The sequence below is a fragment of the Oncorhynchus tshawytscha genome, linkage group LG18 (genome assembly GCF_018296145.1).
Source record: "Oncorhynchus tshawytscha isolate Ot180627B linkage group LG18, Otsh_v2.0, whole genome shotgun sequence".
Taxonomy (NCBI): Eukaryota; Metazoa; Chordata; class Actinopteri; order Salmoniformes; family Salmonidae; genus Oncorhynchus; species Oncorhynchus tshawytscha.
Window position 1 is genome coordinate 39,931,550 of NC_056446.1, and position 23,737 is coordinate 39,955,286.

The 23,737-nt window shown below is 41.8% G+C and overlaps 1 protein-coding gene across 1 annotated transcript in view; it reads right to left on the reverse strand.

The window, feature by feature from the left end:
• Positions 1-205: 205 nt before the first annotated feature.
• The window catches only part of LOC112235820 (YLP motif-containing protein 1-like), a 60,406-nt gene continuing 36,874 nt past the window's right edge, over positions 206-23,737 (reverse strand). Inside the window, exons 20-23 of the mRNA XM_042300548.1 lie at positions 13,325-13,376; positions 9,975-10,102; positions 9,417-9,607; positions 206-728 (exon numbers count right to left, since the gene is read on the reverse strand). Coding sequence (XP_042156482.1) covers positions 9,461-9,607; positions 9,975-10,102; positions 13,325-13,376 — 327 coding nt within the window. The 3' untranslated portion in view covers positions 206-728; positions 9,417-9,460. The remainder of the gene's footprint in view (positions 729-9,416; positions 9,608-9,974; positions 10,103-13,324; positions 13,377-23,737) is intronic.

Genomic DNA, 23,737 nt, shown 5'->3' on the forward strand with positions numbered 1-23,737 from the left:
TGAGAGCCAAGTGCCTTGCTCAAGGGCACAATGGCAGCCAGTGGCGAAGAGACCAGCAGCCCTACGGTTGTCAGTTCAGCTCCCACTTCATCGCCTGGCTCAGGGCTTGAACCAAGAACCTTCCGGCTACTGTTCTACCACTCAAACTTTGGCTATATACCTCTTGTAAACGCAGTAGGACCTCACAGACACAAACACAAATTGAAACGATTGAAACTTTGAAATATATTTCTTTAAAAAAAACACAACAAAAAAATTGGTTTTGTATCTTTTGAGGTTGTACTGTATGTGGTCACCATGAAAACAGACATCACAGAAGACTCTCCATGGCGTAGCCCACATGACCACACACATGAGACTCTCCTGGTTGTTTTGTGTGTGAAACTTTTATTGTTTCTTCAGTTTATTTAATAAAATAAGCAACAGTGCTAACATACAGGAAGACATTACAGTATAAAATGAGAAAGCGAAGCTCAAGATAAACTGGTGCATGAATTTTACCATCGAAAAGAGGAAGGAAAAAAACAACTAAAAAAATACTCAAAATGAAGATCAAGAATTATTATAATTTTTTAAAGTTTTTTTTTTTAAACGCAAGATAAATCTATTCTGTATTCTAATAATGGAATAAACAACTATGGATCTCCTAAAAGTCAACAGGTAGAATGTGTAGTCTTCATGACTTTGTTTTTCGAGAAACGGGTTAAGCATATTCACAGTCTGCAGACCTAGAGGAAGGAAGAAAACTGATTGAAAAATATGCAACAAAGATTTTTAAAAAAGTTTAAAAAAAAGGGGAAATCTGTAATTTCCATCCAATGAACTTTTCACTTAAATGATCTTACAAGAACATGATATATCTTCCTTTGACAAAGATAATAGACATCTCGTCAACGGATTAAAACAGTGCTTTTCTGTTCACCCAACAGAGCAGTTACATTGGTGCTTTCACATAGAACCCCCCACACAGAACCGGGTTTACCCCCCCCCGAATTACATTCAGCCATGGGCTGGTTTATCGTTGAGCAGATGGTCAACAGATATAGTATGAGGAAAAGCAGAATTATTTTAAACCTTGATTACATTGGGATACGATCACATACAATGTCTTCAGAAAGTATTCACACCCCTTGACCTTATCCACATAAAAACAGTCGTTGTGTCACTGGTCTTCACACATTACCCCATAATGTCAAAGTGGAATTATGTTTGTACAATTTTATTTAACTAATGAATTAAATATGAAAAGCTGAAATGTCTTGAGTCAGTAAGTATTCAATCCTTTTTGTTTGGCAAGCCTAAATAAGTTCAGGAGTAAACTGCTTAACAAGTCATATAATAAGTTGCATGGACTCACTCTGTGTGCAATAATAGTGTTTAACATGATTTTTTGAATGACTACCTCATCTCTGTACCTCACACAAACAGATAATTGTAACTTCCCCTCAGTCGAGCAGTGAATTTCAAACATTCAACCACAAAGACCAGGTAGGTTTTCCAATGCCTCGCAGAGAAGGGCTCCTATTGGTAGACGGGTAAAAAAAAAGCAGACATTGAATAACCTTTTGAGCATGGTGAAGTTATTAATTACACTTTGGGTGCTTTATCAATATACCCAGTCACTACAAAATTACAGGCGTACTTCCTAACTCAGTTGCCGGAGAGGAAGGAAACCACTCAGGTATTTCACCATGAGGCCAATGGTAACTTTAAAAAGGATACTTCTGGGGTTTTGCAATGAGGCCCTTTTCTACTTCCCCCAGAGTCCGATGAACTCGTGGGTACCATTTGTAGGTCTCTGTGTCCAGTATGAAGGAAATTAGAGGTCGTTTTGTGAGCCAATGCTAACTAGCGTTAGCAGAATGACTGGAAATCTGGACTAACGCTAGTTAGACCTACGAATGGTATCCACAAGTAGATAAAGGGCCTCCTTGCCAAAATCCCGAAGTATCCCTCAAAATATTTAATGGCTGTGACAGGACAAAACTGAGGACAGATCAACAACATTTTATAGTTATTCCACAATACTAAACTAAGTGAAAAGAAGAAACCTGTACGGAATAAAAATACTCCAAAACATCCATCCTGTTTGCAATAAAGCAAAACAGCAACATTTTTACTTAATGTCCTGAAGACAAAGCGTTATGTTTGAGGCAAATCCAACACAACACGTCACTGAGTACCACTCCTCATATTTTCAAGGATGATGGGGGCAGCATCACGTTATGGGTATGCTTGTCATCAGCAAGGACTAGGGAGTAAAGCTAAACACAGGCAAAAAAATCCTAGAGGAAAACCTGGTTCAGTATGCTTTCCAACAGACAATATCCATGCTAGAGCTATCGCTTACAAGGAACAGGACACAGACATGTACGCAGGCAACAAGCGCACTACAACCCCTTGACTAGATATCAAACATGCAAAAGAAAACAATATAGAAAGAAGGAGGAATCCTATTACACTGGCTCAGATGCTCGTCGTATGTGGCAGGGCTTGTAGACAATAACCGATTACAAAGGGAAACCCAGCCATGAGATGCCCAGCGATGTAGAACTACCAAAAATGAGCTCAATGCCTTTTATGCTTGCTTTGAGGAATATAACTTTGTGCCTTGAGTGAAAGCCCATGTTCTTCTGAATGACTCTGACCTCCTTGCTCTCCGTAGCCGACGTAAACAATAACAAGGCTGCCGGGACAGACCGAATACCAGGGCACTCCACTGAACCCCTTCCCTCTACAACTGGATCCTGGACATCCTGACGGGCCGGCCCAAGGTGGTGAGGCTAGGCAACAACACATCTGCCATGCTCTCAAAGCATGCTCTCAAAGCATGCTCAAACCAGCTGGCAAGTGTCTTGACAGACATTTTCAATCTCTCCTTGTCCCAGTCTGTAATCCCAACATGTTTCAAACTGACCACCATTGTCCCTGTTCCCAAGAGCTCCAAGGTAACCTGCTTAAATGACCACTTACATCTGTAATTATGAAGTGCGTTGAAAGGCTGGTCATGACACACAACACAATCATCCCAGACACCCTAGAGCCACTCCAATTCGCACCCCCACCCCCCCCCAACAGATCCACAGATGACGCAATCTCAATTCACACTGGCCTCTCCCACCTGGACAAGAGGGGAATGAACTGTGAGAATGCTGTTCATAGCCTACAGCTCAGCATTCAACATCATAGTCCTCTCCCTCTACAACTGGATCCTGGACTTCCTGACGGGCCGGCCCAAGGTGGTGAGGCTAGGCAACAACACATCTGCCACGCTGACCCTCAAGGAGGCCAATAGGAGAAAAAGGGGAGAGCCCCACCCCCCTCCACGAGCCTGTTGTGGAGGGGGTTGAGAGCTTCACGTTCCTTGGCGTCCACATCACTATGGTCCACACAGCATGGCAGTCCCTCTTCCCACTCAGGAGGCTCTCGGATCCTCAAAAGGTTCTATAGCTGCACCATCGAGAACATTTTGACTGGCTGCTTCACCGCTTGGCATAGCAAATGCATCGCCCTCGACCGCTAAGCACCACAGAGGGTGGTGCGGACAGGCCAGTATATCACTGGGGCCGAGTTCCCTGCCATCCAGGACCTCTATACCAGGCAGTGTCAGAGGAAGGCCTGAAAAATTTCCAAAGACTCCAGCCACCCAAGCCATAGACTGTTCACTCTGCTACCGTCCGGCAAACGGTACTGGAGCATCTGCGCTCGGACCAATAGGCTCAGAGACTGCTTCTACCCCCAAGCCATAAGATTGCAAAATAGACTGCTGAACAGTCAATTAAATGGCTGCACTGACTATCTTGCACTGACTCCACGCACACTCACTAGATATATTTATATACACACACACACACACACACACACACACACACACATACACATACATATATACACACACATATATATATATACACACATATATACACACACATATATATATACACACACATATATATATATATACATACATATATACACACACATATATACATATATACACACACATATATACATACATATATACACACACATATATACACACACATATATATATATACACACATATATACACACACATATATACACACACATATATATACACACACATATATACACATATATATATATATATATATATACACACACACATATACATATATACACACATATATATATATATATATATACACACACATATATATAATCTCTCTCTCTCTATATACATATATATATATATATACACACACATATATATATAATCTCTCTCTCTCTATATACAGTGCCTTGCGAAAGTATTCGGCCCCCTTGAACTTTGCGACCTTTTGCCACATTTCAGGATTCAAACAAAGATATAAAACTGTATTTTTTTGTGAAGAATCAACAACAAGTGGGACACAATCATGAAGTGGAAAGACATTTATTAGATATTTCAAACTTTTTTAACAAATCAAAAACGGAAAAATTGGGCGTGCAAAATTATTTAGCCCCTTTACTTTCAGTGCAGCAAACTCTCTCCAGAAGTTCAGTGAGGATCTCTGAATGATCCAATGTTGACCTAAATGACTAATGATAATAAATACAATCCACCTGTGTGTAATCAAGTCTCCGTATAAATGCACCTGCACTGTGATAGTCTCAGAGATCCGTTAAAAGCGCAGAGAGCATCATGAAGAACAAGGAACACACCAGGCAGGTCCGAGATACTGTTGTGAAGAAGTTTAAAGCCGGATTTGGATACAAAAAGATTTCCCAAGCTTTAAACATCCCAAGGAGCACTGTGCAAGCGATAATATTGAAACAGAAGAGTATCAGACCACTGCAAATCTACCAAGACCTGGCCGTCCCTCTAAACTTTCAGCTCATACAAGGAGAAGACTGATCAGAGATGCAGCCAAGAGGCCCATGATCACTCTGGATGAGCTGCAGAGATCTACAGCTGAGGTGGGAGACTCTGTCCATAGGACAACAATCAGTCGTATATTGCACAAATCTGGCCTTTATGGAAGAGTGGCAAGAAGAAAGCCATTTCTTAAAGATATCCATAAAAAGTGTCGTTCAAAGTTTGCCACAGGCCACCTGGGAGACACACCAAACATGTGGAAGAAGGTGCTCTGGTCAGATGAAACCAAAATTGAACTTTTTGGCAACAATGCAAAATGTTATGTTTGGCGTAAAAGCAACACAGCTCATCACCCTGAACACACCATCCCCACTGTCAAACATGGTGGTGGCAGCATCATGGTTTGGGCCTGCTTTTCTTCAGCGGGGACAGGGAAGATGGTTAAAATTGATGGGAAGATGGATGGAGCCATATACAGGACCATTCTGGAAGAAAACCTGATGGAGTCTGCAAAAGACCTGAGACTGGGACAGAGATTTGTCTTCCAACAAGACAATGATCCAAAACATAAAGCAAAATCTACAATGGAATGGTTCAAAAATAAACATATCCAGGTGTTAGAATGGCCAAGTCAAAGTCCAGACCTGAATCCAATCGAGAATCTGTGGAAAGAACTGAAAACTGCTGTTCACAAATGCTCTCCATCCAACCTCACTGAGCTAGAGCTGTTTTGCAAGGAGGAATGGGAAAAAATGTCAGTCTCTCGATGTGCAAAACTGATAGAGACATACCCCAAGCGACTTACAGCTGTAATCGCAGCAAAAGGTGGCGCTACAAAGTATTAACTTAAGGGGGCTGAATAATTTTGCACGCCCAATTTTTCAGTTTTTGATTTGTTAAAAAAGGTTGAAATATCCAATAAATGTTGTTCCACTTCATGATTGTGTCCCACTTGTTGATGATTCTTCACAAAAAAATACAGTTTTATATCTTTATGTTTGAAGCCTGAAATGTGGCAAAAGGTCGCAAAGTTCAAGGGGGCCGAATACTTTCGCAAGGCACTGTGTGTGTATATATATATATATATATATATATATATATATATATATATATATATATTGCGAAAGTATATATATATACACACACACACATATATAATCTCTCTATATATATATACACACACACACACTCACTAGATGACATGTATATACACACACTACATTGACACGACCACACAAATTCACTACATGCACACACACCCTTAGCTGCTGCTACTCTGTTCTTTATTTTACTCTGATTATTATCTATCCTGATGTCTAGTCATTTTACCCTGCCTTCATGTACATATCTACCTCAAATACCTTATTATTATCTATCCTGATGTCTAGTCACTTTACCCTGCCTTCATGTACATATCTACCTCAAATACCTTATTATTATCTATCCTGATGCCTCGTCACTTTACCCTGCCTTCATGTCCATATCTACCTCAAATACCTTATTATTATCTATCCTGATGTCTAGTCACTTTACCCTGCCTTCATGTACATATCTACCTCAAATACCTTATTATTATCTATCCTGATGTCTAGTCACTTTACCCTGCCTTCATGTACATATCTACCTCAAATACCTTATTATCATCTGTCCTGATGCCTAGTCACTTTACCTTCATGTACATATCTACCTCATATCGTATGTCTTAACATTGATCTTGTAGCTTCATTCTTGTGTACTTTATTTTTATTCCGTGTTACTATTTAAATTGTATGATTGATTGATTATTGATTATTTTTAAACTCTGCTTTGTTGGGAAGGGTTTCTAAGCAAGCATTTCACAGTAAAGTCTACACCTGTTGTATTCGGCGCAGGTGGAAAAATACAATTTGATTTGACACTGGGATACAAATTCACCTTTCAGCAGGACAATAACCTAAAGCACAAGGACAAATATACACTGGAGTTGCTTACCAAGATGACATTGAATGTTCCTAAGTGGCCTAGTTACAGTTTTGACTTAAAATAGGCTTGGAAATCTATGGCAAGACTTGAAAATGGCTGTCTGACAATGATTAACCATCAACTTGACAAAGCTTGAAGAATTTTGAAAATAATAAATGGGCCAATGATGTACAATCCAGGTGTGGAAAGCTCTCAGAGACTTACCCAGAAAGACTCACAGCTCTCAGAGACTTACCCAGAAAGACTCACAGCTCTCAGAGACTTACCCAGAAAGACTCACAGCTCTCAGAGACTTACCCAGAAAGACTCACAGCTGGAAACGCTGTGAAAGGTAATTCTAACATGTATTGGGGGTACTATATTACTTACTTGTATTAGATATTTTCAGCATTTTATTTAATATATTTACACATTTTGTTTTCACTTTGTCAGTATGGGGTATTGTGTGTTGATAGGTGAGATTTTTTTTGTAATCCATTTTGAATTCAGGCTGTAACGACAATGTGGAATAAATCAAGAGGTAAGAATACATTCTGAAGGCTCTGTTTGCCTCTACTTATGCATGGAAACAGATTTCCTCAATTTAAAAATGATATGAGCTGATTTTCTGGTGATTTTAGGAGTCTTATGTCCCCCTCAAAAAACCACACATGCACTACATGGCCAAAAGTATGTGGACACCCGCTCGTCGAACATAATATTAATATTGAGTTGGTTCCCCCTTTGCTGGTATAACGGCCTCTACTCTTCTGGGAAAGGCTTTCCACTAAATATTGGAACATTGCTACGGAGACTTGTTTCCAGTCAGATATTAGGCCTGGCTTGCAGTCGGTGTTCCAATTCATCCCAAAGCTGTTCGATGGGGTTGAGGTCAGGGCTCTGTGCAGGCCAGTCAAGTTCTTCCACACCGATCACAACAAACCATTTCTGTACGGACCTCGCTGTCAGTGTATTTTTTTTAAACCTTTATTTAACTAGGCAAGTTAGTTAAGAACAAATTCTTATTTACAATGACGCCCCCCCGCCCCCCCCCCCGGCCAAACCCTAACCTGGACGACGCTGGGCCAATTGTGCACCGCCCTATAGGACTCCCAATCACGGCCGGTTGTGATAGCCTGGAAAGGAACCAGGTTCTGTAGTGACGCCTCGAGCACTGAGATGCAGTGCCTTATACCGCTGAACCCGCGTCTGTAGTGACACCTTGAGCACTGAGATGCAGTGTCTGACCGCTGAACCAGGATCTGTAGTGACGCCTCGAGCACTGAGATGCAGTGTCTTAGACCACTGAACCAGGGTCTGTAGTGACTCCTCTAACACTGAGATCCAGTGTCTTAGACCACTGAACCAGGGTCTGTAGTGACGCCTCGAGCACTGAGATGCAGTGTCTTAGACCGCTGAGCAACTCGAGAGCCTGAAATGCTGTAGCGTTAAGATTTCCCTTTACTGGAATTAAGGGGCCCAAACCAATGAAAACCAGCCCCAGACCATTATACTTCTCCACCAAACTTTACAGTTGTCACTATGCATTTGGTGCAGGTAGTCTTCTCCTGACATACGTCAAACCCAGATTCGTCCGTCGGACTGCTAGATGGTGAAGTGTGATTCATCACTCCAGAGAGCGCGTTTCCACTGATCCAGAGTCCAATAATGGCGAGCTTTACACCACTCCAGTCGATGCTTAGCATTGCACATGGTGATCTTAGGTTTGTGTGAGGCTGCTCGGCCACGGAAACCCATTTCATGAAGCTCCCGACGAACAGTTCTTGTGCTGATGTTGCTTCCAGTGGCAGTTTGGAACTTCGTAGTGAGTGTTGCAACTGAGGACAGACGGTTTTTACGCGCTTCAGCACTCGGCGGTTCCGTTCGGTGACCTTGTTGTGGCCTCCCACTTCACAATAACAGAGCAGAAAATTTGACGAACTGACTTGTTGGAAAGTTGGCATCCTATGTCGGTGCCACGTTGAAAGTCACTGAGCTCTTCAGTATGGTCCAGTCTACGGCCAATGTTTGTCTATGGAGATTGCATGGCTGTGCGCTCGATTTTGTACACTTTTTTTTAGCAATGGGTGTGGCTGATATAGCCGTATACACTCATTTGAAGTGGTGTCCACATACTTTTGGCCATGTAGTGTGTATGTATGAGAGATGTGATGGGCAAAGCTGTCATCAAGACAAAGGGCAGATACTTTGAAGAATCTCAAATATATTTTCATTTGTTTAACACTTTTTTTGGTTACTACATGATTCCATATGTGTTATTTAATAGTTTTGATGTCTTCACTATTATTCTACAATGTAGAAAATAGTACAAATAAAGAAAAACCCTTGAATGAGTAGGTGTTCTAAAACTTTTGAATATATATATATATATATATAAACTTGGGGTCTGCCTATTGGGGAACTAACCAGGATAATAAACATGTTTCGTAACCTCCAAATAACTACCGTTATTAATAAATAACTACCGGTATAACTACTAGCCCTCTCTCCTAACTGTAATAAACAAAGACAAACCATCACACAAATGCCACTCCAAAAACACAAAGAAAACACAAAGAAACACAAAAACAATACTCCATTAAATTAGATTATTAACAGAATGTAATGTACATACCTATAAATCAGGAAGCAGGGGGTGAGGGCAGTGATCTTCTGTTTTTAGAAATACTTAGTGCGGTTGAGAGCTCTCTGAGCTATCTGTCCGCTCTGGTCTGTGATTTTCTCCCAGTCTGTTTGACCCACCACAAAGCCGATATCACGCTTGCGCTCCGCATCCTTCTGCTCTTCGAGGTCAGCCCAGCGAACCTAGACGACAGGAAGGAAAACATCCAGCGGGGTCACGAGCAGGAAATGGGTCATGATTGCAATCGAACTATTCCAGTAATTTTGCGAAACAGTATTTGGGGAGCACATCAAACCACATTCTCGCCAATAGATAATCCTGTTTTTGTGATGAAATGATCTGCCTTAAAATACAGAGATTGACTTGTCACAAACGATAAAATGTTACTGTCCGCAAACCACAATACATGGTCAGTCGTTGTAAATAAGAATAGACTTGCATGGACAAACAAACAACAACAAAAATGCATGAATAATATTAGACAGGACGTGGAGGTTTTGTTAAACAGGAAACGGGTACGACGGGATATAATAGTGTATACCACTTTACCCTCTTCTTGCCGGGTTCAGAGTGGCGCGTGGCGTAGTCGTCTGGCAGCTGAAGAAAGTCATCCATGCCTGCCACGTCGTCTCCCTCCCTCTTCCTCTTCCCCCCCATCACCAAGCCGTCCAGCTTGTCTGTAAGGAGAAGAGCGCTCGCCACGTCACCTCACGACTCAGCAAAAAAAAAAAAAAAATGCTTGCTACTTCACAACTTCATGATCACCGTGACGATGCCCGACACCGCTCAGATTCTGTATAACGCCATTATCTCCATCCATCTAGCTCCATCTATAAATATTTGTAATGCTTGTACGAAACTTTCCATGTTTTCCAGATGTATTACCAAGGATCCCCTCTCAGTCAGAGAGTTGTCTCCTCTCATTTAGATTTTGAAGCAAACTGTGTGTGGTATAAAAAGCACTAATGTGTTCCTTTATAGGACATCTTGTTTTTTTTTTTTTTGTAAATATAAGTGGGGATGTTATTTATTTGAAAATGTACTATTTTGATCTGTGTGTGTTTTGATCAGATCATTTGTATTCAGCACTTATGCACATTTGTCTATAATAAGGAGGAGGCTGGAAACAGTTCAGACCACAGGTGTCAAACTCATTCCATGGAGGGCCGAGTGTCTCTCCTTGGGGACCCCCAACCGTTACATGTCTTTGATCCATTCCAGAGCTAGCACACCTGACTCAACTTGCCAACTAGTTATCAAGACATTGACTTCTTAAATGATCTCTTATTATTTGACCCTGCTGGTCATCTATGAACATTTGAACATCTTGGCCATGTTCTGTTATAATCTCCACCCGGCACAGCCAGAAGAGGACTGGCCACCCCTCAGAGCCTGGTTCCTCTCTAGGTTTCTTCCTAGGTTCTGGCCTTTCTAGGGAGTTTGTCCTAGCCACCGTGCTTCTACATCTGCATTGTTTGCTGTTTGGGGGTTTTAGGCTGGGTTTCTGTACAACACTTGACATCAGCTGATGTAAGAAGGGCTTTATAAATAACTTTGATTGATTAAATCAAGTGAGCTAGTTTAGGGCAACAACAAAATGGTCAAAGTCTGGGAGTCCCGGAGAAGTTTGAAAACGACTGGTTAAAAGAATAACACTGTGGAGAAAAGGGAGCATCTACTGGAAGCTGTAGTTGTTAGTGAACGTCATGTACAGTGCCTTCGGGAAAGTATTCAGACCCATTGACGTTTCCCACATTTTGTTATGTTACAGCCTTATTCTAAAATGGATTAAATAAAACAATTTCCTCAGCAATCTACACACAATACCCCATAGTGACATCACAATACCCCATAATGACATCACAATACCCCATAATGACATCACAAAACCCCCATAATGACATTACAATACCCCCATAATGACATCACAATACCCCCATAATGACATCACCCCCATAATGACATCCCCCCATAATGACATCACAATACCCCCATAATGACATTACAATACCCCAATGACCCCCCCATAATGACATCACAATACCCCCAAATACCCCCCCATAATGACATTACAATACCCCCATAATGACATCACAATACCCCCATCATAATGACATTACAATACCCCCATAATGACATCACAATACCCCCAATACCCCCATAATGACATTACAATACCCCCCCATAATGACATTACAATACCCCCATAATGACATCACAATACCCCCAATGACATCCCCCCATAATGACATCACCCCCATAATGACCCCCCCATAATGACATCACAATACCCCATAATGACATTACAATACCCCCATAATGACAAAGCAAAAACAGGTTTTTATACATTTTTGCAAATGTACTAAAAACAAAAAGCAGAAATACCTTATTTACATAAGTATTCAGAGCCTTTGCTATGAGACTCGAAATTGAGCTCAGGTGCATCCTGTTTCCATTGATCATCCTTGTGATGTTTCTACAACTTGTTTGGAGTCCATCTGTGGTAAATTAAATTGGATTGGACATGATTTGGAAAGCCACATACCTGTCTAAAGGTTCCCCAGTTGACAGTTAAAGTCAGAGAAAAGACTAAGCAATTAGGTCGAAGGAATTGTCCGTAGAGCTCAGATATAGGATTGTGTCGAGGCACAGATCTGGGGAAGGGAACCAAAACATTTCTGCAACATTGAACGTCCTCAAGAACATAGTGGATTCCATCATTCTTAAATGGAAGAGGTTTGGAACCACCAAGACTTTCTAGAACTTTCCACCATGCCGAACTGAGCAATCGGGAGAGAAGGGCCTTGGGTCAGGGAGGTGACCAAGAACCTGATGGTCTCTGACAGAGCTCTAGAGTTACTCTGTGGAGATGGGAGAACCTTCCAGAAGGACAACCATCTCCACAGCACTCCACTAAATCAGGCCTTTACGGTAGAGTGGCCAGACGGAAGCCACTCCTCAGTAAAAGGCACATGACAGCCCGCTTGGAGTTTGCTAAAAGGCACCTAATGACTCTCAGACCATAAGAAACAAGATTCTCTGGTCTGATGAAACCAAGATTGAACTCTTTGGCCTGAATGCCAAGCGTCACATCTGGAGGAAACCTGGTACCATCCCTACGGTGAACCATGGTGGTGGCAGCATTATGCTGTGAGGATGTTTTTCAGCAGCAGGGACTGAGAGACTAGTCAGGATCAAGGCAAAGATGAACAGAGCAAAGCACAGCGAGATGTTTGATGAAAAGTGCTTTGCAGCAGGTTAGGACCTCAGACTGGGGCGAAGTTTCACCTTCCAACAGGACAACAAACCTAAGCACACAGCCAAGACCACGCAGGAGTGGCTTCGGGACAAGTCTCTGAATGCCCTTGAGTGGCCCAGCCAAAAATCCGACTTGAACCCGATCGAACATCTTTGCAGAGACCTGAAAATAGCTGTGCAATGACACTCCCCATCCAACCTGACAGAGCTTGAGAGGAGAATGGGAGAAACTCCACAAATACAGTCGTGACAAACATGTAGAGTCATGCCCAAGAAGACTCAGGGCTGTAACCACTGCCAAAGGTGCTTCAACAAAGTACTGAGTAAAGGGTCTGAATACTTATGTAAATATCATATTTCAGTTTATAATTGTTTTTAAATAAATTAGGAAAAATGTCTAAAAACTCATCTTTGCTTTGCCATTATGGGGTATTTATGATGAGGGGGGGAAAAACTATTTTATACATTTTAAAATAAGGCTGTAACGTAACAAAATGTGGAAAAGCTCAAGGGGTCGGAATACTTTCCCGAACGCGCTGTAAATGGAATCAAAGACGTTTTTGAAATCATGCCATTTACCACATAGTTGTTAGTAAATATCATGTACATTAGTAAGATCAGAAAACAAAGGGAATACCTACCGAGTTTGGCATCAGAAGTGTCCATCTCCCATTTGCTTTGTGGAATGTAACCCTAAATTATACAGAGAAGAGACCGCAAGGGTTAGGCCTCTGAGCGGCAAGGAGCTAGGGGTCAGGAGGAGGATATGAATGAATGAATATGAGATAGAGAGAGACGAGAGAGAGACGAGAGAGGAGAGAGAGACGAGAGAGAGACGAGAGAGAGAGAGAGAGACAGAGAGGAGAGAGACAGAGAGAGAGAGACAGAGAGAGAGAGAGAGAGGAGAGAGACAGAGAGAGACAGAGAGAGACAGAGAGAGAGACAGAGAGAGAGCAGAGAGGAGAGAGAGAGAGCAGAGAGAGACAGAGAGAGACAGAGAGGAGAGAGACAGAGAGGAGAGAGACAGAGAGGAGAGAGACAGAGAGAGCAGAGAGAGAGAGAGAGAGAAAGAGAGAGATGAGAGAGAGAGCAGAGAGAGAGAGGAGAGAGGAAAGAGAGAGGAAAGAGAGAGAGAGAGAGAGAGAGTGAGAGATGGTTTCGGTGACGGAGAGAAGGCGTTGAAATAGTTACGTTAATCAAACAATATCAGTACAAATCAGGAGAATCGTAAGAATGCCACGACATTCTTTTAAGACGTTGGCATGCCAACATGTCAGATGTCATTATGACACCTCGTGTTGAGAAGATTTGCCTTTGGTGTTGTTAGCCATGATCAAAGCATTTTGAGACACTTCAGAAAACAGCTAGTTGATAGACAAGCTAGCCTACTACAAGTGCACAACTAGATTTGATCAACACTTTGTGTTAATCGTGGTTCAACACCAAGTCAAAACAGATTATACAGCCTAGTTACTGAAGAAGAAGTTAGACCATTAGTTAAACCCCCCCCCAACACAACACTGATGTGCACAAGTTGGACATTAAATCGTCTTTGATTCTGCAGTATTTGGTAAATAAATGAAGAACGTGAAATACAAGTATACTGGGTCAAAACTTGAAATCAGGATAGTTGTTATACCTCTCAAACCGTATGCTTCCAACACAGGAAGCTGTAGTGGATATAGGCATTTCCTTAAAAACAGGAAGCTGTAGTGGATATATCCATTTCCTTAAAAACAGGAAGCTGTAGTGGATATAGCCATTTCCTTAAAAACAGGAAGCTGTAGTGGATATAGCCATTTCCTTAATAACAGGAAGCTGTAGTGGATATATCCATTTCCTTAATAACAGGAAGCTGTAGTGGATATATCCATTTCCTTAAAAACAGGAAGCTGTAGTGGATATAGCCATTTCCTTAATAACAGGAAGCTGTAGTGGATATATCCATTTCCTTAATAACAGGAAGCTGTAGTGGATATATCCATTTCCTTAATAACAGGAAGCTGTAGTGGATATATCCATTTCCTTAATAACAGGAAGCTGTAGTGGATATATCCATTTCCTTAAAAACAGGAAGCTGTAGTGGATATAGCCATTTCCTTAATAACAGGAAGCTGTAGTGGATATATCCATTTCCTTAATAACAGGAAGCTGTAGTGGATATATCCATTTCCTTAATAACAGGAAGCTGTAGTGGATATATCCATTTCCTTAATAACAGGAAGCTGTAGTGGATATATCCATTTCCTTAATAACAGGAAGCTGTAGTGGATATAGCCATTTCCTTAAAAACAGGAAGCTGTAGTGGATATAGCCATTTCCTTAATAACAGGAAGCTGTAGTGGATATATCCATTTCCTTAATAACAGGAAGCTGTAGTGGATATATCCATTTCCTTAATAACAGGAAGCTGTAGTGGATATATCCATTTCCTTAATAACAGGAAGCTGTAGTGGATATATCCATTTCCTTAAAAACAGGAAGCTGTAGTGGATATAGCCATTTCCTTAATAACAGGAAGCTGTAGTGGATATATCCATTTCCTTAATAACAGGAAGCTGTAGTGGATATATCCATTTCCTTAATAACAGGAAGCTGTAGTGGATATATCCATTTCCTTAATAACAGGAAGCTGTAGTGGATATATCCATTTCCTTAATAACAGGAAGCTGTAGTGGATATATCCATTTCCTTAATAACAGGAAGCTGTAGTGGATATATCCATTTCCTTAATAACAGGAAGCTGTAGTGGATATATCCATTTCCTTAATATCAGGAAGCTGTAGTGGATATATCCATTTCCTTAATATCAGGAAGCTGTAGTGGATATATCCATTTCCTTAATAACAGGAAGCTGTAGTGGATATATCCATTTCCTTAATAACAGGAAGCTGTAGTGGATATATCCATTTCCTTAATAACAGGAAGCTGTAGTGGATATAGCCATTTCCTTAATAACAGGAATCTAGAGCCCACAATAATAATGAAGCAGCTAAATGTACTAAATAAATATATTAATCGTTTAAAAGTTTACATTTGTCACAACCAAAGCTAATAGTGAGCGCAATGGAACCAGTGCCGTTGTGATTAGTTTACGGTTTTTATATTTAGTTCTTAGGTCGTTAAATCACGTCGGTCGCCCATGTATCTAGGGTCGGTCGTCATCCTTTATCTATGTCGGTCGTCGTCCTGTACCTAGGCCGTCCTGTACCTAGGCCGTCCTGTACCTAGGCCGTCCTGTACCTAAGGCCGTCCTGTACCTAAGGCCGTCCTGTACCTAAGGCCGTCCTGTACCTAAGGCCGTCCTGTACATAGGCCGTCCTGTACCTAGGCCGTCCTGTACCTAAGGCCGTCCTGTACCTAGGCCGTCCTGTACCTAGGCCGTCCTGTACCTAAGCCTAAAAAAGGCCGTCCTGTACCTAAGGCCGTCCTGTACCTAGGCCGTCCTGTACCTAGGCCGTCCTGTACCTAGGCCGTCCTGTACCTAGGCCGTCCTGTACCTAGGCCGTCCTGTACCTAGGCCGTCCTGTACCTAGGCCGTCCTGTACCTAGGCCGTCCTGTACCTAAGGCCGTCCTGTACCTAGGCCGTCCTGTACCTAGGCCGTCCTGTACCTAGGCCGTCCTGTACCTAGGCCGTCCTGTACCTAGGCCGTCCTGTACCTAGGCCGTCCTGTACCTAGGCCGTCCTGTACCTAGGCCGTCCTGTACCTAGGCCGTCCTGTACCTAGGCCGTCCTGTACCTAGGCCGTCCTGTACCTAGGCCGTCATTTAGGCACCTAGGCTCCTGTCCTAGGCCGCCTGTACCTAGGCACCTAGGCCGTCCTGTACCTAAGTCATGTTAGGCCGTCCTGTACCTAGGCTCCTGTACCTAGGCCGCCTGTACCTAGGCCGTCCTGTACCTAGGCCGTCCTGTACACCTAGGCCGTCCTGTACCTAGCCCGTCCTGTACCTAGGCCGTCCTGTACCTAGGCCGTCCTGTACCTAGGCCGTCCTGTACCTAGGCCGTCCTGTACCTAGGCCGTCCTGTACCTAGGCCGTCCTGTACCTAGGCCGTCCTGTACCTAGGCCGCCCTGTACCTAGGCCGTCCTGTACCTAGGCCGTCCTGTACCTAGGCCGTCCTGTACCTAGGCCGTCCTGTAAAAAAAGTTGGAAAGCTAAAAAAAAGTGAGTGGTCTTTTTATGTGCTACTTTTTTCTCCTTCAACATGTTGGCACTTGCAAAAACACTTTGGAATAGAGCCTCAGATACGACTCCATATATTTTACATTTACAATTTAGTCATTTAGCACTCTCTGATCCAGAGCCACTACAGTAGTGAGTCATTTAACGGACTCTCTTACCCAGAGCCACTACAGTAGTGAGTCATTTAACGGATTCTCTTACCCAGAGCCACTACAGTAGTGAGTCATTTAACAGACTCTCTTATCCAGAGGTAATACAGTAGTGAGTCATTTAACAGACTCTCTTACCCAGAGCCACTACAGTAGTGAGTCATTTAACAGACTCTCTTACCCAGAGCCACTACAGTAGTGAGTCATTTAACGGACTCTCTTATCCAGAGCCACTACAGTAGTGAGTCATTTAACAGACTCTCTTATCCAGAGCCACTACAGTAGTGAGTCATTTAACGGACTCTCTTACCCAGAGCCACTACAGTAGTGAGTCATTTAACAGACTCTCTTATCCAGAGGTAATACAGTAGTGAGTCATTTAACAGACTCTCTTACCCAGAGCCACTACAGTAGTGAGTCATTTAACAGACTCTCTTACCCAGAGCCACTACAGTAGTGAGTCATTTAACAGACTCTCTTATCCAGAGGTAATACAGTAGTGAGTCATTTAACAGACTCTCTTACCCAGAGCCACTACAGTAGTGAGTCATTTAACAGACTCTCTTACCCAGAGCCACTACAGTAGTGAGTCATTTAACAGACTCTCTTATCCAGAGGTAATACAGTAGTGAGTCATTTAACAGACTCTCTTATCCAGAGGTAATACAGTAGTGAGTCATTTAGCAGACTCTCTCATCCAGAGACACTGCAGTAGTGAGTACATACATTTTCATACTGGTCCCCTGTGGGAATCGAACCCACAACCCTGGCGTTGGAAGCACCATGCTCTACCAACTGAGACACATGAGCTTTTTGTTGTCAGGAACAAGGTAACCTCGCCCCTTGGCTAACTGCTATGGCATACAGACAGAGGGAGACGACTGGTGGACGAGGTTAGAGACTCGGGGATTGTTGTCTGTCAGAGAACCTTTCAGCATGCCATGGTCATTTTGTCAGCACTAAATGGGCAGGGCAAATAACTGATTTTGAATTTCAAAAAAATATTTGAATCATTAATAAAGTAGCATTTATGAAACGGTATCAGAGGCTCGTTCAAAACAGTAGACAGCTAATGGAGGAGATAGTCTGGATACGAGGTTACCTTGTTCCTGAAAGTAGACCGTTAATCGAGACCTTCCAGCAGGGTTGCGGTAAATACTATTTCAATTCCAGCCAATTCAGGTAGAACACTGACAATTCCAATTCTTCAATTCAGGTAGAACACTGACAATTCCAATTCTTCAATTCAGGTAGAACACTGACAATTCCAATTCTTCAATTCAGGTAGAACACTGACAATTCCAATTCCAGCCAATTCAGGAAGAACACTGACAATTCCAATTTTTCAATGCTTTTCATTGAGGAAAATTTGGAATTTGGTTTACTTTCTGAATTGAAATGGAATTGACCCAAAACCCTGTAACATCATATTTCCTAATGTCCAATCCCACTTAACTTCTGAGTGAGATGTGTTTCCTGGTGTACTGTAGCTTCTCTCTGTGCTTCAGTAACCATGTTCACATTATGATCCTAAACATAATTTTCTTACCATTTCTAATAAATGGATCTATCATCTAATGAATTGTGTTAATAATTATAATAGTTCTGGAAGGACCTTCCCTGGGTGTTTGAGGTGGGATTCTGGTAGCAGTAGAGATAACATACTCAAGAGATTGATTCAATTATAAAGTTTGTGGTCTGATGTCTTGGTTGAATCTTTACGATGCACAATTCAGTCATCATGCACAGTTTTAATGAAAAGTTCTTAGGTTCCCCCCCCCCAAAAAAAACCTTCCCACCCAATTAAATGTTGACTGGCAACTGCAAAGAATTCCTACCTGGCAGAATGATAACAGATGATTTGTATCAAATCGGGAGGGCATTCGTTTGACAAACTCTTCCATCAAATGTACACAGTAGGACTACATTGTACAGTACAGAAACACAGCTAGCCAAATTATCTCTTGCTAGGTGTGCAATTGAATTAAAAAGGGCAACTATCCCTCCTGCCGGTTTTCTATGAAGCCAGCTAGATCTACTCAAAAGTTTCTAAAGCTAGCCGGCTTCAGCTAGCTTCACATTCCAGCTCAGGCTTCGTCCGTACTACAGCAGTCACACATAACTAGCCGAACACTAAACTGTTTATTGAGACACGACATGGCTGAAACATCAATCCATGGGCGAGCCAGTGCCACGTTTTCATTGGTGCAAAAAATAATAATAATACAAATTTTTAAAAAACTTAGCGAAAGAAACGTTATCTTTGCAAATTCAGCAGGCGATGTTGTGAAAGAGGCTCTTAGAAGTGGAGTGTTTATTTAATGACCCTTTAAATTGTTTTATTTATTAAAGTGTATCCTTTATTTAACTAGGCTAATCAGTTAAGAACAAATTTTTATTTTACCATGACAGCCTACCCCGGGGCCAAACCACAGACGACGACGCTGGGCCGATTGGGAGTCTCATAGGGCAGCGCACAATCACGGCCGGATGTGATACAGCCTGGATTCGAACCAGGGACTGTAGTAATGTGTGTAGTGGAGGGTATACGCCGCATACCCACTTTTTCTTTCAGGGGTGCATTGCGTAAACTCACTTCTTAATCCCTACTGATGAGTATCAAAGTAGTGTAGCGGAGGTACACGACTTATCAATGATGTAGTACAATAGAGAAATCATGCACAAAGTTGCCTACACAATTACAATCACAAAGCAAGTGAAATATACTGAACGGCAAAAAATATAAAAGCCATATGTATAAAGTGTTTAGTCAGCTAAAATAAAGAAAATCTTTGAAATTGTTGCCTTTATATTTTTGTTCAGTTTATATATATATATATATATTTTTACAAGTGTGCCGCACATAGCTTGTTTCAGCCGAATATCAGGCAGCAGGAGCGTTCAGCTCTCAACTGATTGTCCCATGGAGCAGCTCACAGAACAATGACATCGGTAGCCAGTAGGGTAGGAAAGATGTTTTAGTTTATGATATCTACAAGTAGATGTAAAGTAAATTCTAAATTAAGGTAACAACGGGTTTGCAAACCTGTTATTGAAAAGGTTTGGTTTGATGTCTTGGTTGATTTTTGGGGGGGGGGGGGCAAAATTTGAGGATACCCACTTATCCAGGCACTACAAGACCACTTGCTTATTGTTCATGTCGTCTTCGGCGTGCTTATTAATGCACAAGTAACTCTTTCCCCACTCCCCTCAATTTTTTTTAAATTAAGTCATACAAAGGCGTTACATTGTGTGAAGTTTAAAATGCATTCTGTTATTACTAAATGTTTAATGTGATATATATTAAAAATATGTATATTTTACACCAAAAACAACATTTGCTTAATAAATCGTTTAAAAAATCAGTAGTCTTCCTCAAATGAAGTGGAAGACGTAATCTTTGCGAGATGGAGGGAATCGGATTTCATTGGTCCTCAACTCACGCGGCTCAAGTCATTTCATTCAGGGTAAGTGGAGTTAGCCTGCCCAGGAGCAGGTTAGTTCTGAAAGATTCGTCGCCATAGAAATTTGGCTTAATAAAAAAAAAGAAAAGGTGATGCACTTTTGTATGACCGGTTATACGGAGTTGGCCAAAGATACCTCGCTAACTTCTCAAACCTGCTTCGTAGGACACCCTTCTGATGTGGTTTAACCATTGTTGTGGACTTAGAACATTTAAATGTTGTCGGTAGAAAAAATAAATGTGATTTTGGGAGTAAAAACCCGAAAAGAACCAAAGGAAAACTATTTTTTTTCCCCCCACACACAGGTCACCATTCCTTCACCGGGCGAGCCGTTTGGAAAATATGTTTTTATACCTACTTCCTTAGGTACCGCTAGAAAATATATATATATAGTTTTGTTGCTAAATACATGAGAAAAACACAATATATATGGCGCTGTTTGTAGAAATGACAAATTGTTTTTATAATTGTAGAAGTATCAAGTCATGTTAATTACATTGAAAATCACCACAATTACTATACCCATACAGATAGAACATGTGTGATTAACACATCCTAACTGTAAAATGTTACGCTGGTACTTACCATCTAGTAAGGAACTAACACCACGGCAACACAAGTAGAGTTTGATTACAGAAGAAATCCAGAACTAATTTAGGCTTACATAGTTAACAATAATTAAAAAAAATAATATTATAGAATATTTCATATCACTTACGTATACCATCCTAAAAAGCATCCACATTACCAAGGCATTACCAAGGCATTACCAAGGCATTACACCAAGGCATTACCGAGACATTACCGAGGCATTACCGAGACATTACCGAGGCATTACCGAGACATTGCCGAGGCATTACCAATGCATTACCAATGCATTACCAAGACATTTCCAAGGTATTACCAAGACATTACCAAGACATTACCAAGGCATTACCAAGGCATTACCAAGGCATTACCAAGACATTACCAAGGCATTACCAAGACATTACCAAGGCATTACCAAGGCATTACCAAGACATTACCAAGGCATTACCAAGGCATTACCAAGACATTACCAAGGCATTACCAAGGCATTACCAAGGCATTACCAAGACATTACCAAGGCATTACCAAGGCATTACCAAGACATTACCAAGGCATTACCAAGGCATTACCAAGGCATTACCAAGGCATTACCAAGGCATTACCAAGACATTACCAAGGCATTACCAAGGCATTACCAAGACATTACCAAGACATTACCAAGGCATTACCAAGACATTACCAAGGCATTACCAAGGCATTACCAAGACATTACCAAGGCATTACCAAGACATTACCAAGACATTACCAAGGCATTACCAAGGCAAAATGAATGCTCTCTCTATTTATCTATATGTAATCTTTTTTATTTTAATTTTTTCTCCCCAATTTCGTGGTATCCAATTGTTTAGTAGCTACTATCTTGTCTCATCGCTACAACTCCCGTATGGGCTCGGGAGAGACGAAGGTTGAAAGTCATGCATCCTCCGATACACAACCCAACCAAGCAGCACTGCTTCTTAACACAGCGCGCATCCAACCCGGAAGCCAGCCGCACACCAATGTGTCGGAGGAAACGCCGTGCACCTGGCAACCTTGGTTAGCACGCGCTGCGCCCGGCACGCCACAGGAGTCGCTGGTGCGCGATGAGACAAGGATTTCCCTACCGGCAAACCCTCCCTAACCCGGACGACGCTAGGCCAATTGTGCGTCGCCCCACGGACCTCCCGGTCGCGGCCGGTTACGACAGAGCCTGGGTGCGAACCCAGAGTCTCTGGTGGCACAGCTGGCGCTGCAGTACAGCGCCCTTAACCACACCACAATCTTTTTTTAAATATATAAATATATATATGTATGTATGTGGGAAATCTCACTGCATCTGTATCCTTGTGTTGTATTGAACATATAGGACAGTGAAGGGACAACAGGAAAGGCCCGAGTCAGAAGGATTGTGGGTTGGATTCTCTGAACAAAACGTGTTGTGGTCAACTAACCACTAAACCACTAGACCCACACACTACTTCCTCGAGGTCAACTAACCACTAGACCCAACACACTACTTCCTCAATTTTGATCACATTGCCAAATCTCACGATCTTCCTCATTCTGGTACGCTTGTATTTTTTATCCCTGTATAGGAAGTTTGACTTGGGTTTATAACTTTATGAAGTTCTCATTAATATTATGAGATATTTTGGATCAATTTGATTAATCTCAGCACAACAGAGGACAGTTTCAACCAAACAAGACCAAATTAAAAACATCAGGTCTAATGCAGCTTAAAAAAATCTCAATATCAAATCACTTCTGGGTAGCAAAAAATAATAATAAAAAAATAAAAAATATAGCTTCTTAGCAAAGAGCAATTTCTCTAGCAAGAAGTTGGCTAAGACTGTCGGAGGGAAACAAGCTACAATTTACAGCTCTTACACAAAAAATACAATATCATTTTCACAAACTCAGTATTATTCCAAACTCATAGTGTGGTAATATATATATATATAAAACACAGGAAAATTACATTTTTGACTGCACTGGGACTTTAAGTAAACAATAAATATACTGCTGTAGCTGCAATACTGGCCCAAGGGCTTTTGTCAGCAAGTCACTCACTGTACCTGCAAGCAACCTAGCATTTCTTCTCACTGCCATGACACCATATCAAAATGTACCGATGTGTTTCTGGTGGAGGGCTCTCCAACCCTGTTCCTGGAGACCTACCGTCCTAGCGCACCTGGCATACGGGGCGGCAGGGTAGCCAAGTGGTTAGAGCGTTGGACTAGTAACCGGAAGGTTGCGAGTTCAAACCCCCGAGCTGACAAGGTACAAATCTGTCGTTCTGCCCCTGAACAGGCAGTTAACCCACTGTTCCCAGGCCGTCATTGAAAATAAGAATTTGTTCTTAACTGACTTGCCTGGTTAAATAAAGGTAAGATAAAAAATACCATATTCTAATAATTATCTGGTTGATAAAGATGTGAAAACCTACAGGAGGGTAGGCTCTCCAGGAACAGGGTTGGAGAGTCCTGCTCTAGTGGATATGAGGGATCAGTAGATCTCTTTAAGGACAATAACAGACATAGACTAGCTGACTGGGTCCTACCTTAATAACAGATATAAAGGCTAGCTGACTGGGTCCTACCTTAATAACAGACATAGACTAGCTGACTGGGTCCTACCTTAATAACAGATATAGAGGCTAGCTGACTGGGTCCTACCTTAATAACAGACAT